This window comes from Ceratotherium simum, chromosome 5 (genome assembly GCF_057802395.1).
Source record: "Ceratotherium simum simum isolate JZ-2026a chromosome 5, ASM5780239v1, whole genome shotgun sequence".
NCBI classification, from domain to species: Eukaryota; Metazoa; Chordata; class Mammalia; order Perissodactyla; family Rhinocerotidae; genus Ceratotherium; species Ceratotherium simum.
In genome coordinates this window covers 50,532,549-50,545,167 of record NC_141904.1, presented here as the reverse complement: position 1 = coordinate 50,545,167, position 12,619 = coordinate 50,532,549, and the positions used below count along the sequence as shown (strand labels likewise).

The following is a 12,619-nucleotide window of genomic DNA, read 5'->3' as shown; positions in this document are numbered from 1 at the left end:
TTTGAGCTGTTCGGGTGTTACCGACTGGGCCGAAGCGGACCAGGCATTGAGTTAGACAACGGCTGGAGCATCGCCCTGTCCTCGCTCACTCTGCTAGCGTCCCGAGAATTCCCCCGCCCTCCGTCTTGAGCCGAATCACAGGGGCCTACTGACGCGAGAGTCGCTGGCGTCCGCACGGGGTTCCGGCATCTCGGAGCGCCCACCGTGTTGTGGCCTCAGGGGAATGTTGCAGCGTCTGCTATCCGCGGGGCGGGAGGGCGGGAGGCTCAGCACGACCGAGGACGGTCGCAATGGATTCTCCGGGGTCCCGTCGCCGCCGTGTGGGCCCATTGGACTCCTAGCGCTCCTGGCGCTGGCAGCGTCACCGGACAAAGGGCCCCGGGTAGGGGGTGTCCCGACGCGGGCGCGCGGCTTTACTTCCTCTCCGGTCCCCATGGGCGTGCTTCCCTCTTTGGCTGATCCCGAAGCCTGCCCCGCCACCATCACCGCACCAGTGGCTCTGGCTGCATGGGACCAACAGGACTAATCCTACCCCGCGGATCTAATCCGGCTCGGGACCCCGTCCCAGGGGAGGCCCCCCCCACCCCTCCTATTGTTTTGGTGCCCAGGTGAGGGGCTCGTTCCCACTAGACTAGGTTTCACCGCCTACTCCTGGGTCTGCCTCCTGGGACTGGGAATGGAGGGGTGGGGGTTCTGATCTGGTCCCTGGCCGAGGGACCGACCCCCTCCTCGACACCCTCCCCCCCCCAACGGCTGGACAGCGGGCAACGGAATCCCAAAAGCAGCTGTTGTCTCCAGAGCATTCCAGCTGCGCTTGGATTTCGTCCCCTGCTCTCCTGCCTGAGCAACGTCCTGGCCCAGATGGGGTGGGCTAGCCCCTGACCCCCAGACATGCTATTGGGTTGCTCTGGGCTCAGTCCATCTCAGGTGCGCCCTCAGACTGGAAGTGACGGTCGTAGACGTCGGAGAGCCGGGGCAGTGGCCATCTCTCGAACCCAGGGTAACATTGGTGAAGGAGGGAGGACCTGGGGCCTCCAGATAGGGCTGCAATGGCGATGAGTCCCACAGGGCCGCCCCAGCCCGCAGCTCGCTAAAGATAGCCCTCCACTTCCTGGGGAAAAACCACCCCAACCGCCTTCGTGTACAGAGAGTAGCTGAAGTCCCCAGCCTCAGCCTCTGGTCCCCAACTCTGTTAACAGCTGTCCCCGGGTCGTGCGCCTGCGGCATGGAAAGCGCTTTGGAATGACACGATCACTCCCGTTGAGTGGGCACACAAGAAGCCATCGGGAATGTCGTGTCCGCCCAGGGCTCTTTCGTTGCCTCCCAGCAGGGCCTTGAAGCCCTGGCCAAGAAAGGGGCCTTGCCAAACTATTCCTGCCCCTAGGATCCCCTACTTTCTGAGCTCTGGGCACTCACACTGCTCCAGGGCAGAGATCACAGGTTTCCCAGCACTCTGTGCTGCATCAGGTTCGATTTCCATTTAAAAAAAGAGAGGAAAAGGGGATTTAAGTTACATTGAAGTGAAAACATTCGGGAGCCCTCATGGGACAGAGGAAAGAGCTTTCTCTCTGGTAGAGTGGGATGTTCCAACTGAAAGCTATCTTTTAGCTGGGTCTTCTCATGGTCACATTGTTTAGTTGGCACACAATGGCTCATTATTGCCTAAATCAGGAAGCGGGAGGATCCTTGTTAAAGTACACCAGGCTAAAGGAGAAACATTGAAAAGCTGGCATTTCTGGAAACCGTCATGATGCTTCTAATTCCTCAAGAATCAAGAGGAGAAAACCGACAATTCTATCAGAGTGAACATTTACGGGGAATAAAGATGACATATCTCAAAGGAAAAATGCTTGCAAATAACCTGAAACCGCAGACCACAAATTCTTTTAAAAATGAGATATTTTTTAATAGGTCGTAAAAGTGGCTTTAATGTTAGCTGCCCTAGTCCAGTGACAATTCATTGGGAACTTTTGACGTTTTGATCACGTATAAAACGGGGGAAACGAAACGTTATCAGATACACGGAGATGTAAGATTTCAATGAGAGAAAAGAGGCCTGTCTGAGCCTCCACCGGATCCCGAGGATCCTTTCCCTGGTTGCTAATGCGGGTGATGGCGAAAGAACCCAGAGCGGACTCCGAGATTTCGGACCCGGGGCCGGGCAGGGCAGATGGGCCACGCGAAGGAAGCGCTGGGGCCGCCGTGGTTCTTTTTGGCGCACCTGTCCACTAAGGAACCACAGCCAGATCCCCGCCCCGGCTAACCGGTCCTGCCGGAAGTTCGACCTCCCGACATTTTGCTTCCGGTTCCGCTCGCTCCTTCCGGTCGCCATGGCGACGGGGCGCCTTGGGGTTGTGGAGACACTGGGGGCCCTCAACGCGGCCCTGGGGCCAGGCGGTCCTGTGTGGTTCAAAGAGACGCGCGCCCGCCACCTGCGTGCCCGAGACTTCCTGGCGCCGCGGCGCGCGCTACAGGCGCGCTTCGGGGACGGACAGGTGGGCCCGAGCCGGGCAGGGACGTGCGGCTAGGGGTAGCTGGGAGCGCCGCGTCCCGCTCACCCGTCTGTCCTCTCGCAGGTGCCCGAGCGTGTGGTTCATGCGGTCGCCGACCTGCAGGGCCCCGGTGTGGCCCCAGTGCTGCGCTGCGCGCCGACCCCCGCAGGTCTGACCCTCCAGCTGCAGCGGTCCGCCGTCTTCGAGCGCGTCCTCGGGGCCGTGGCCGCCTATGCCGCGCCCGCCGCGCCCGCCTCACCGGGCTTGCGCGTCATCCTGCACTGCCCGGCGCTGCGCGGCGCGCCCTGCGCACTCCGCCTGAGCCAGCTGCGCGCCGTGCTTGTGGCCGATCACCTGGCGCGAGTTCTGCAAGCTCACGGGTGAGCGGGGACACTCGGCCAGAAAAGAGAAGGCGGACCGTCCTGGGTGTACAGCTGCGCAGCCCCTGGGGACTGGCCGTTACGGGTGGGAAGTAGGGGTGAGCTGGGCCAGGCGCTCAGGCTGAGGCGGCCGCCTTCTTTTCACAGGGTGAGTGTGCGTCTAGTGCCCGCTGTGCGGGACCCGCACATGCCGACCTTCCTGCAGCAACTGCGGGTGGACTGGCCCACTGCCTCGGAGAGATCCGCGACCGAAGCCCTGAGAAGCAGCGCACTTGCTGAGCTTACCCTTGCCCATGACAGGGAAGTCCTGCCCCCTGGCGTCCTGGGCAGAGTGTGCTTGAAGGAGCTGGTGGAAGAACGGGGACGCACAGCTGGCTATGACCCCAATCTGGACAACTGTCTGGGTAAGACCTGGAGGGCCAGAAAGAATGCGGGGACCCCCGCACTCCTGGTTAGCGTCAGCGCCTGTGTGTTCTCCTTGCAGTGACTGAGGATCTGCTCTCCGTGCTGGCAGAGCTACAGGAGGCTGTGCAGCGTTGGCCTGAGGACAGCTCCCTAGGCCTGGTTAGTGATCCACTCCTCATACTGTAGGCCTCTGGCAAACCGGTTGTCCTGTGTTCCCCCAGTGACTGTCCTCCTACCCCATAGGCTGCGGCTCCAGATGCTGGTGCAGACAGCTGCATGGTTGTACACGTGGTGAGCTGTGAGGAGGAGTTCCAGCAACAAAAATTGGACCTGCTTTGGTGGAAGTTGGACAGCCGGGCTCCTCTCAGACAGGTAGGTTAGTGATGATGGAGCGCCCCCTCACCAACCTCAGAGGCCCTTGAAAACCCAACAAGGGGCCTGTTAGCTGACGGGTCCAGAGGTGACACTTGATCTTGGGGAAGATGTTAGGTTTGGTGACTGGGCACATGCAGCAGGTGCAGAGGCCTGGGAGAAGGTGGGGTCTGGAGGCACATCTCAGAGACCACTGAAGAATAGGTTGAGGAGGCCGGACTGCATTCTGAGAGGCTGGGCTTGAGAGAGGCACTAAGCCTGGTGGCTAAAAGCTGGGGGAGTCCAGGCACCAGATTTAGGTTTCTTGAGGGATTTATTGCTGGAGGGTATCGCCAACTGGTTGAGGCCCTGCTATCTTTCTGACAGAAGCACCTGGTCTGTGGCCCAGTGAAAGTAGCTGGTGCACCCGGCACCCTGACTGCCCCCGAGTACTACGAGTGAGTGAGGCTGGAAGGAAAGCCACTGAACCAGGGTAGTTGTGGGGGGGGGGGGGGACTCTGCCCACTGGCCCTCTTCTCACTCTTTTCAAAATGCAGGCTCCGGCATGCCCAAGTATGCAAGGCCTCAGCACTGAAGCACTGCAGGGACCTGGCACAAGGTGCACATGGGAGGCCCTGGCTGTGCTTCAGGGTAGGGGCAGGTTATTTGCATCCCTGCCCCTTGTTCCCTGTCTGCAGACACTGACTGACCTATACTCCCTCAGACCCAGCCTGGACAGAAATCTTTGGGGTTCTCTCGGTGGCAACCATTAAGTTTGAGATGCTCAGCACAGCCCCACAGAGTCAGGTGAGCCTGGGCGTCCCACAGGACCAGGGCTGGGGAGACAGGCTGTGTGGTGGCTGCCCTCCCTCTCTGCAGCTCTGCTCTATTCCTCAGCTCTTCCTGGCTCTGGCCGACAGTGGCATTTCCACAAAGGGCACCAAGAGTGGCACCTTTGTTATGTACAATTGTGCCCGTCTCGCCACACTCTTTGAGGGTTACAGGCGCAGCATGGAACAAGGTCTGTACCCTGCTTTTCCACCTGTGAGCAGTCTGGATTTCTCACTGCTACATGATGAGGTGAGTGTCCCTCCTGGGTAGCTGGTACACACAGGCAGCTTGGACTTTCCCTCCCAGCACCCTTCTCCCCCGCAGGGTGAGTGGTTGCTGCTCTTCAACAGTGTCCTCCCCTTCCCAGACCTGCTGAGCCAGACAGCAGCACTGGCCCGCACAGCCCCGGGGCTCCACATCACTGCACGCACGGAGATGGTGAGGCAGAGAAGACTAGGACAGACACTGCACACTCTGTTCTTTATTCTGGTCTGGGGCACAAGGGCAAAAAGATAAGCCAGTGACTCAGTCTTTCTCTAGGTCTGCAAATTCCTGGTGCAGCTCAGCATGGATTTCAGCTCATACTATAACCGTGTACACATCCTAGGGGTAAGTGCACAGCAAAACGGGGTGTGAGGGGGATGTAGGGGAAGCAAAGGATGAGACCAGCAGGCCCGTTCTCTCCTGCAGGAGCCTCGGCCACACCTGTTTGGTCAAATGTTTGCCCGTCTGCAGCTTCTGCGAGCCGTACGTCAAGTGCTCCACACTGGCCTGGCCATGCTGGGTATCCCTCCACTAAGCCACATCTAAGGGCACAGAGGCCCCAGTATCTGGGAATGTTCACAAAGTCATCAACTGGGGAAAAAAAGCAAAAAACTTACAGATTTTGTTAGAGACCTGGAGCCAAAATAAATTGCTTATTACAAAGCTTTGTCTTGTAGGGGTTGGGACAGGTTTTTACTCTGCCCAGGCAGCACTCTACTCACCTCTAGCTCCTGCTCTGAAGTCAGGAACCCGCGGCTGCCTCCTCCTCCCCTCGAGGCACACTAGGCATGGGCACAGACACTCACTCCTGCTCCACTCTGTCTGTGAGCAGGCCCCATGCCTAGCACACCGGCCACCGCGGGACACCTCAGTCATACCAGTTGTAAACCTCAAGCCCCTGGCCCCCAAGAGCACAGCGGTGGCCAAACTCAGGGCTCACGGGCCAGCAGTCCATGTCGGCCACATCTGGTACGTGGTACACTGTACTGTTCATGAAGGTGGGCTCACCGTGCCCCAGACGCCAGAAGGTCAGCCGTTGGTCAATGGAGGCTGAGACCATGAGGCTTGGGCTTAGGATCTTGAGGCCTGTCACATGGGCAGCATGTGCACAGGGGACAGAGTATTCCTCTAGCACATGCAGCTGAGGTACCAGCTCAGCACCCCCCACAGCCTCTTCCAGCTCTGACACCTCCACAGCAAGCACAAAGACATGGAGGGAGCCATCCTCACTGCCACTGGCCACAAGATGGCCCTCATGTGTGGGCAAGGTATGCAGGCTGTTGACACCACAGCTGTGAGCCTGGAGGGTCAGGCAGGGGGTTCCCAGCCCTGGAGAAAGAAGATGGTCGTCAGGGCCCAGCCTGCCACATGGGTGAATGCAAAGTGGGAGGCAGGGAGGGACAGCCATGGTTGCACACTAGCTACTCACGGTGGGGAAGCCCAGGGTCCACTGGAGGCTCCAGGGCAGTGGAGCCATGGTCCAGCACAGTGGTGAGATCCCAGAAGGCCAAGCTGCCATCGGTGGCTGCACTGCAGAGGAACAGTCTCCTGGGAGCCAGGAGAGGGCAGCTGGGTCAGTGAGGGAGATAGAAAGCAATAGAAGTCCCCACTCGACCCATGAAGAACTATCATGCAGCCCCTCTCACCGCCGCTGATTGCGTGCCTCATGCATAAAGGAGTGGACCTTCAGGACACACCGCTTGTGGTGGAAGGTTTCAGCCAGGAGCTGCAGCCGCCGCCCAGAGTCCTGCAAAAGAAAGAGCCTGGGGGGCGGAGGGTGGCCCAGCTCAGAACCCATTCTGGACAACCTTACATCCTTTGTCTCCTGGCCCCCTAGACCCTTAGGCTCTCACCTCACTGCCCCATCACTACAGGCTGAAGCCACAAGGGGTCCAAGGCCAGGCCTGTCGAGCTCACACACAGCTAGAGACATGTACCTGCAGAGACAACACACGGTCATCAGGCAGAGCCTGAGAGCAGCTACACAGGGCTTGCCCTACGTGATCCCACCCCATGCTCCTGCCTGGCAGTGCACATCACCTGGTCTCTGGGTCCACCTTGACCATCCGGTGCCGATTGCGCTGCCGGTCCCAGTACTCATCTAGCCGGTGGGATGAAAGGTGCATGACATGGCAGGCGAGGCGGCTTGGGGTGCTAGGGTCCAGGGTAACCATGATGTTGAAGCAGTGCATCTCAGCCCGGCCCCCCGCCGATACCACGTGGGCAGTCAGGCCTGGCCGAGGATCCTCAGGGTTGCCTGGGGTGCCAGTGCCCCACACAGCCACTGCACGCACCGAGGAGATGTGGTTACAAACAGCTGTAAGCGCATGGGCTGAGCCCGTGGCTGTGGGGAGTGCCAGGACACAGACAGTAGTGTCCTCGCTGCATGTGATCACGATGTCGATCAGGCCAGGCCCCTTGCTGCCAGGCTCCAGGTGGTCAGGATGCACAAAGCTAGGCACCCCAAATTCAGGCCCCAGGGTGATGGTGCCCACACGCTTTACACAAGTGATCTCACGGCCATGCAGGCTCTCCCGAAGAATCACGTGTGGCCGGGTGCAGCCACCCAGAGCCTGGTACAGCATGACATCCCCATCCTTGAGGTAGGCGAAGGCCATAGCCGCCTCAGTATCAGAGAAGGCCCAGGAGCGATGCCCTCCACCACAGTTGATGATATGCAGCTTCTCATGTGACCGGGGGCTCCACACCACAAACTCATTGGCGTGAAAACCCAGGATGACCATACTCCCATCAGCCACCATACGGAGCCCAGCCACCCAGTTCATGCCTCGACAGGACTTCTGCCTTAGGACTGGTTGGAGTTGGCTGCCTCGCACAAGGAGCTGGTAGTAGGCGCCATCACGCCCTGTGGTGTACACGTAGCCACCATGACAGGTGACTGAGGTCACACCCTGCTTCCCATGCAGAGAAGGGAGGGTGGACAGAGGGCCCCATTCGGCCAAGGTGTTCTCACCTCCACCACTGCCACTACCTGCTCCAAGTGCTCCAGTACCAGCCCCAGCCTTGCCTCCAACCCCAAGATCCTTGAGCAGACCTGGTCTGGAGGGGAACAGCAACACAGAGCCCCGGCGGTCCCCACACACCAGGAAGTCCCCCGGGGGTAGGAAGGCACTGCATGTGTGCCATCTCTGCTTGCTCGGAGGCAGCAGGTACCGGCAACGTTCCTTGACAAAGATGGCCTTGCCAGAGGGTGCAGCTGAGATCTCTAGGCAAGCCACCACACCGCCAGGGCCTGATGCCAGCAACAGGAGCTCCTCGTAGCCACGCAGGGCCCAGCTCAGGCTGTGCACCTTCCCATGGAACAGGTTCAGGTCCACAGCTGCAGTTGGAGTGTTGATAGGGACAACCTTGACATGACCCTCCCCACTGGCCATGGCACACAGTCCGAAGCCCTCAGGACCAGGGGCTGCCTCCAGGAGGCAGTAAGACTGGAAACGCTTGTCCTCCAGCAGCTGCTCCCAGCACTTAACCTCAAGGTCATAGAGGTACAGGGCCCCTGCATCAGTCACTGCCAGTAGTCTCCACGAGCCAGCCAGCGTCACAGCCTTGAGGGCACCGGGCCTGCTACAGGACTTGAAGCAGAGAGCTGAGACCCCTGAACCTGGGTACCCACGCCCTACCAGGTGCCATAGCCGGATGCCTGAGTCATCGCCCCCAGTGATCACCCAGGCCTGCCTCTCATGAGCAGCTATGGCCCGGATCCCACGGCCCTGGTGGCCCCGAAAGGCCTGGAGGATCTCACCTTCGTGGCTCCATACCAAGCAGACACAGTCCTCTCCTGCACTGATAAGGTAATTCTCTAGGAGCTTGACTTGCCATACACGGGCACTGTGCCCAAAGCAGTGCCCAATATTCTGCACCCGACCCCCAGGCACCCGCAGGTCACCCACCTTCCAGATGCGAACACTTCGGTCTTCTGAGGCCGTAGCCAATAAGCCCTTGCTTTCCAGGTATGACATGCTGAAGATGACACCCACATGCCCACTGACCCGTCGGTCAGGGGCCACAGGCTTATTGTCTATTAAAGCAGCTGCTGGGTACCAGACTAGCAGCTGATTGGAAATGGCACCTGCCACTATGGTCAGCTCCTTCCAGGTGTCTCCAATTAGACAGGCTGAAGAGAGGGTGCACCTGTCTGTACAGGGCACCTCCTGCAGGATGCACCCCACCACAGGGTCGTATAGCACTACTGAGTTGTGGCCCAGGGCCAAGGCCATGTTCCCTTCAAGCCAACGTGCATCCCAGATCCAATCAGACATGTTCCACAGGCCAGAGCGCCAGAGCTCCTGGAAGCAGCCCTGTCCCCAGCTAACTTTCACAACTCGGAGTCCCTTGCTCCCAAACACGGCCACCATGGCCTCCGAGTCAAGGTCTCCAATGGATTCTGGTCGTACTCGGAACCCATGGATAAGATAGTGGCCAAGCAGGTTCTGCACTCGCTTCATCATCCGCAGATGTCCGCCAAAATCCAAGCTGTACACCAGGACATCAGGCCCCTCACCTAGACAGAGGCAAAGAGCCACATCAGGACCCCTCTCTCAACTCTGATGGAGCCAAGAAGAGACAGGGGAGCAGGGAAAACACTCAGCATGTAGCCCATGAATATATTAGGATACACAATCCTGCAGGCTTGAACCTTAGAAAGTCCTTGGTCTCAGCTTCAGCTGGACTTTCAGAGCTGACTTTCTGATCCCCTCATCAGTCACTCCTGACATTCAGTTCAACCACAAATTCCTCAAACTCAGTCTCCTCCTCACCCAACCTAACTTCTCATGCTTCAGACAGCAACCATCTCAGCTGTAGTCCCCAGATCCTTAGCCTCATCTATCTCTACATGCATCTTCCCACTCCTCCCTCCCCCAGGGGAGAGGCTGTCCTGCTAAAGCAATCATTCCACCTTGGGGCCATGGCAGAAACCCTCCTGATTTCCAGGAGCTTCTTCCCTGTTATCTCAGAAGATGTGAGCACATTCAACATCAATGGGGACAACTAGGAGAGGCAGCCCACACTTTGGCAGCAGAGGTTCCTGTGACCCTCAGCTGCCTCCTGGATGCCCTGCAGGCAACTCCCACTCCACTAGCTCATCCTCAAGTTCTCTCAATTCTCCTCATACAATGATCTTTACCACCCTCTGCCCACCCCCCAGCCCAAAACTGGAAGTTCACAGCTTACTCCTTTTAACTTCCCACATTTCCTCTGGCTCCAAGTTCTGTAGATTTCATTTTCTAAAGAGTTTGTAAATCCTCCCCACCACAGTGACTTTGATTCAGGACACCATTTCTTAACCTGAGATGACGATAACTGTCCCTCATGCCATTCCTAGCCTGCAATCCCAATCTTTCAACATTCAGTAAACATTGATTGAATATCAATTATAAACTAGAAAATGAACTATATGCTGGAATAGTAAGACAAGCTCCTATGGATTAGGCAGACACTAAACAATATTACACAAGTAAATTATATCATTATAATTTTGGTAAGTTCCAGGAAAGAACTATATAGGTTGCTTTAAGAATATAAAATAGGAAAGTCTACTCCAATGGTTCTCAATACGGCAATTTCCCCCCAAAAGATATTTGGCAATGTCTTGAGACATTTTTTGTTGTCACATCTGGGGGTTTTGCTACTGGCATCTAAGAGTGGAGGCCAGGGATGCTGCTAAACACTCTACAATGCACGAACAGCCCCTCACAGAAGGAATGATCTGATCTGAAACATCAATAGTGCCAAGACTGAGAAACCCTGGTCTAATCTAACCAGATTGGATGAGTGTCAGGGGAGGCTACATTGAGGACATAACATTTAGGCTGAGGAATTAAGGATGAGAGCAGCGGCTAGCCAGAGGAAGAGCAGGTAGGGGAGAGAGGGGATGAACCTTTCTTGGCAGAGGAAACAGCAAGTCTGATGGCCCTGAGGTGAGCAAGAGCTTTGGGTAGTGTGGCTGGAACAGGAGATGAAGGGCTCAAGGATGGGCTAGAGAGAATGCTCCTGAGGAGGTCAGGGAGACGTAGTTGCATGGCCTTGAGTAATGGCAATAAAGGTAGAGAAATAGACAGATGCCACATATATGAAGTCAAAATCAACCAGACTGACTTGGGGAGTTAGGCAGATTCTTGGGTGTGGGCACCTGAGTGGCTGGTGTTCCCCCTGCTGAGCTGGAGCACCTAGCAAGAGTATTTCAATTTGTAGGCACCTGTTTGCTTGGGCCTGGAACTCACAAGAGAACAGAGCTGGGAATTCAGATTATAGGTGCACATGGGTGGAATTTGAAAATTGTAGCAATATAAAAGTCATTTTGGAAGTCACAGGAGTAGGTGAATTCACTTGAAGAGCTTTCTAACCTGCATTTCCCAAGTCATTCTCCTGCTTAAAACCCTTCAATGGGGCCTCCTCACCACCCTTAAGGATAAAGTCAGATCTAGACTTAAAACCGTCTGGCCTCTGCTCATTTCTCCGGCCTCTTCTCCTCCCAGACCCCACCTCTGCTCCAGCCTCATAGGAATTCCCTCTTTCCCCCAAACTGACAAATTCTCTCAGCCTCAAGGCCTTTGACATGCTTACCCTCTGCCAGGAACTCACACTTTTTCTTCTCCTAGCTCATTCTTGTGGTCCTTGAGGTTTCTGCCTAGCTATCCCCTCCTCCAGGAGCCTTAGGAGTTTAGCTCATAGTAGGAACCCTGGGCTCCCAGAGTCCCTACACCAGATTAAAACTGGGCCATTCCTCCCTACCCCCACTACACACACATCCGCCCCTCTTAGGATTGGTAGCAGCCGGCTCAAGGCTTGACAGCCAATTTGGCCTGCCTCGGGACCCTTATAAAACTCAGCAGCACCATCACCAGTCCCTAGTGGCTTCCAGTCAGGCCTCACTGCTCCCCAGGTCCCAGGCCTGTGCTTCCCGACCAGGCCCTCCTCGGAGAGGCCTCGGAGAGGCCATAGGATTTCCTGGACCCCAACCACCTCAGGAGGGGCCTCCGCCTCCGCGAGCACTGGCCCACTCAGAAAGGTCTCATCCCCGGCTTACCGCGATCCCATCCTCGTCTGTGGATCTTCATCCCCACCTTCCAGAGAGAAGCCTCACTCTCGCCCCTCCGGGCCCCGCCCTCCCCAGAGAAGCCACACCCTGGACCCGCCCACTTTGGCGGGGGTTCATCCTCGACCACCTCGCCCCATCTCCTCCTGCGAGGCCAAAGCCCAACCCAACTCATCGAAGCAGCCACACACCTCCCTCCTTCCCCCTTCCCCTCCGAAACCACCGCATTTCCCCCGCGCCTTTCCGCGGCCCCACCCGCCCTTCCCACATCAGCGGCAGTTTATGAAGGGCCTCGGTAGCCGCATCAGTTTTTTGTCTCCTGAGCTCCTCGGGCCCGGCCTCATTCTCGCCACCTCCTGGGCTCCCGCCCACCTCCGGCCGGGCCTCAGCCTGGCCGCCCGTCCTTCTCCTCGGGGCATCCCTTTGTTCTTACGGCCCCGACCCAGGCGAGCGCTCAGTTTCTTCTCTGCTAGCGCGCGCCTCAACCCAAACCTCACCCGCCAACAGCCGGTCCCCCACGCACTCCAGTCCCGTGACCGGGAGAAGTATGAGCTCCGAGGTTGCCCGCGGCCAAACACAGTCCTCGTGAGCGTCCATGTCCATCCTCTAGTCGCTGCGGCTGCGACGGCCAAGAAGCGAGCAGAGCTCTCGCGAGACGAGCCTTCCCCGCGCGCCGCGCTGCCGAACTACAGCGACCTTAGCAACAGGTAGCAGAGCCCAGGTCGCCCACTGCCGATGTCCAATGACGACCCTTCGCCCCACGCAATCCAGCTCGTGATTGGCGGGGCCGCCCTCGCCCCTCCCCCTCACGTGAGTCTCGCAGAAAGCTCCTAGGGGGA

The 12,619-nt window shown here is 57.8% G+C and overlaps 2 protein-coding genes across 7 annotated transcripts; one reads left to right on the top strand and one right to left on the bottom strand.

Annotated features, from left to right (window-relative positions):
• Positions 1-291: 291 nt before the first annotated feature.
• Positions 292-5,386, top strand: DALRD3 (DALR anticodon binding domain containing 3). 5 transcript variants are annotated; one of them, XM_004419674.3, is made up of 12 exons: positions 296-2,495; positions 2,577-2,872; positions 3,020-3,276; positions 3,357-3,436; positions 3,521-3,649; positions 4,016-4,086; positions 4,186-4,247; positions 4,353-4,435; positions 4,526-4,708; positions 4,784-4,897; positions 5,000-5,068; positions 5,150-5,386. In XM_004419674.3, the coding sequence occupies exons 1-12, from the start codon at positions 2,331-2,333 to the stop codon at positions 5,267-5,269; spliced, it is 1,629 nt and encodes a 542-aa protein (XP_004419731.1). In that variant the 5' UTR covers positions 296-2,330; the 3' UTR covers positions 5,270-5,386. The 5 variants fall into 5 exon arrangements, with proteins under 5 accessions (XP_087287103.1, XP_087287105.1, XP_087287104.1 ...); XM_087430977.1 differs by having other exon boundaries at positions 292-2,495; positions 3,387-3,436; positions 4,353-4,708; XM_014791846.2 differs by having other exon boundaries at positions 295-2,495; positions 4,353-4,708.
• Positions 4,921-12,457, bottom strand: WDR6 (WD repeat domain 6). 2 transcript variants are annotated; one of them, XM_014791835.2, is made up of 7 exons: positions 12,278-12,457; positions 6,764-9,245; positions 6,577-6,660; positions 6,370-6,486; positions 6,153-6,271; positions 5,446-6,052; positions 4,921-5,314 (listed from the first exon to the last, which is right to left on the bottom strand). In XM_014791835.2, exons 1-6 carry the CDS (start codon positions 12,381-12,383, stop codon positions 5,592-5,594), a joined length of 3,369 nt encoding a protein of 1,122 aa, XP_014647321.1. In that variant the 5' UTR covers positions 12,384-12,457; the 3' UTR covers positions 4,921-5,314; positions 5,446-5,591. The 2 variants fall into 2 exon arrangements, with proteins under 2 accessions (XP_014647321.1, XP_087287101.1); XM_087430975.1 differs by having other exon boundaries at positions 12,304-12,453.
• Positions 12,458-12,619: the final 162 nt, after the last annotated feature.

What these genes read in the sequence shown, in the direction of transcription:
- DALRD3 (XM_014791846.2), top strand. Translation starts at nt 2,331, where the DNA reads ATGGCGACGGGGCGCCTTGGGGTTGTGGAGACACTGGGGGCCCTCAAC. An exon ending in TCACTGCACGCACGGAGATG is followed by an intron (nt 4,898 to 4,999) that starts GTGAGGCAGAGA and finishes GTCTTTCTCTAG; the next exon opens with GTCTGCAAATTCCTGGTGCA. An exon ending in ACCGTGTACACATCCTAGGG is followed by an intron (nt 5,069 to 5,149) that starts GTAAGTGCACAG and finishes TCTCTCCTGCAG; the next exon opens with GAGCCTCGGCCACACCTGTT.
- WDR6 (XM_014791835.2), bottom strand. Translation starts at nt 12,383, where the DNA reads ATGGACATGGACGCTCACGAGGACTGTGTTTGGCCGCGGGCAACCTCG. An exon ending in AAGGTGGACCCAGAGACCAG is followed by an intron (nt 6,661 to 6,763) that starts GTGATGTGCACT and finishes TTGTCTCTGCAG; the next exon opens with GTACATGTCTCTAGCTGTGT. An exon ending in GGACCCTGGGCTTCCCCACC is followed by an intron (nt 6,053 to 6,152) that starts GTGAGTAGCTAG and finishes TTCTTTCTCCAG; the next exon opens with GGCTGGGAACCCCCTGCCTG.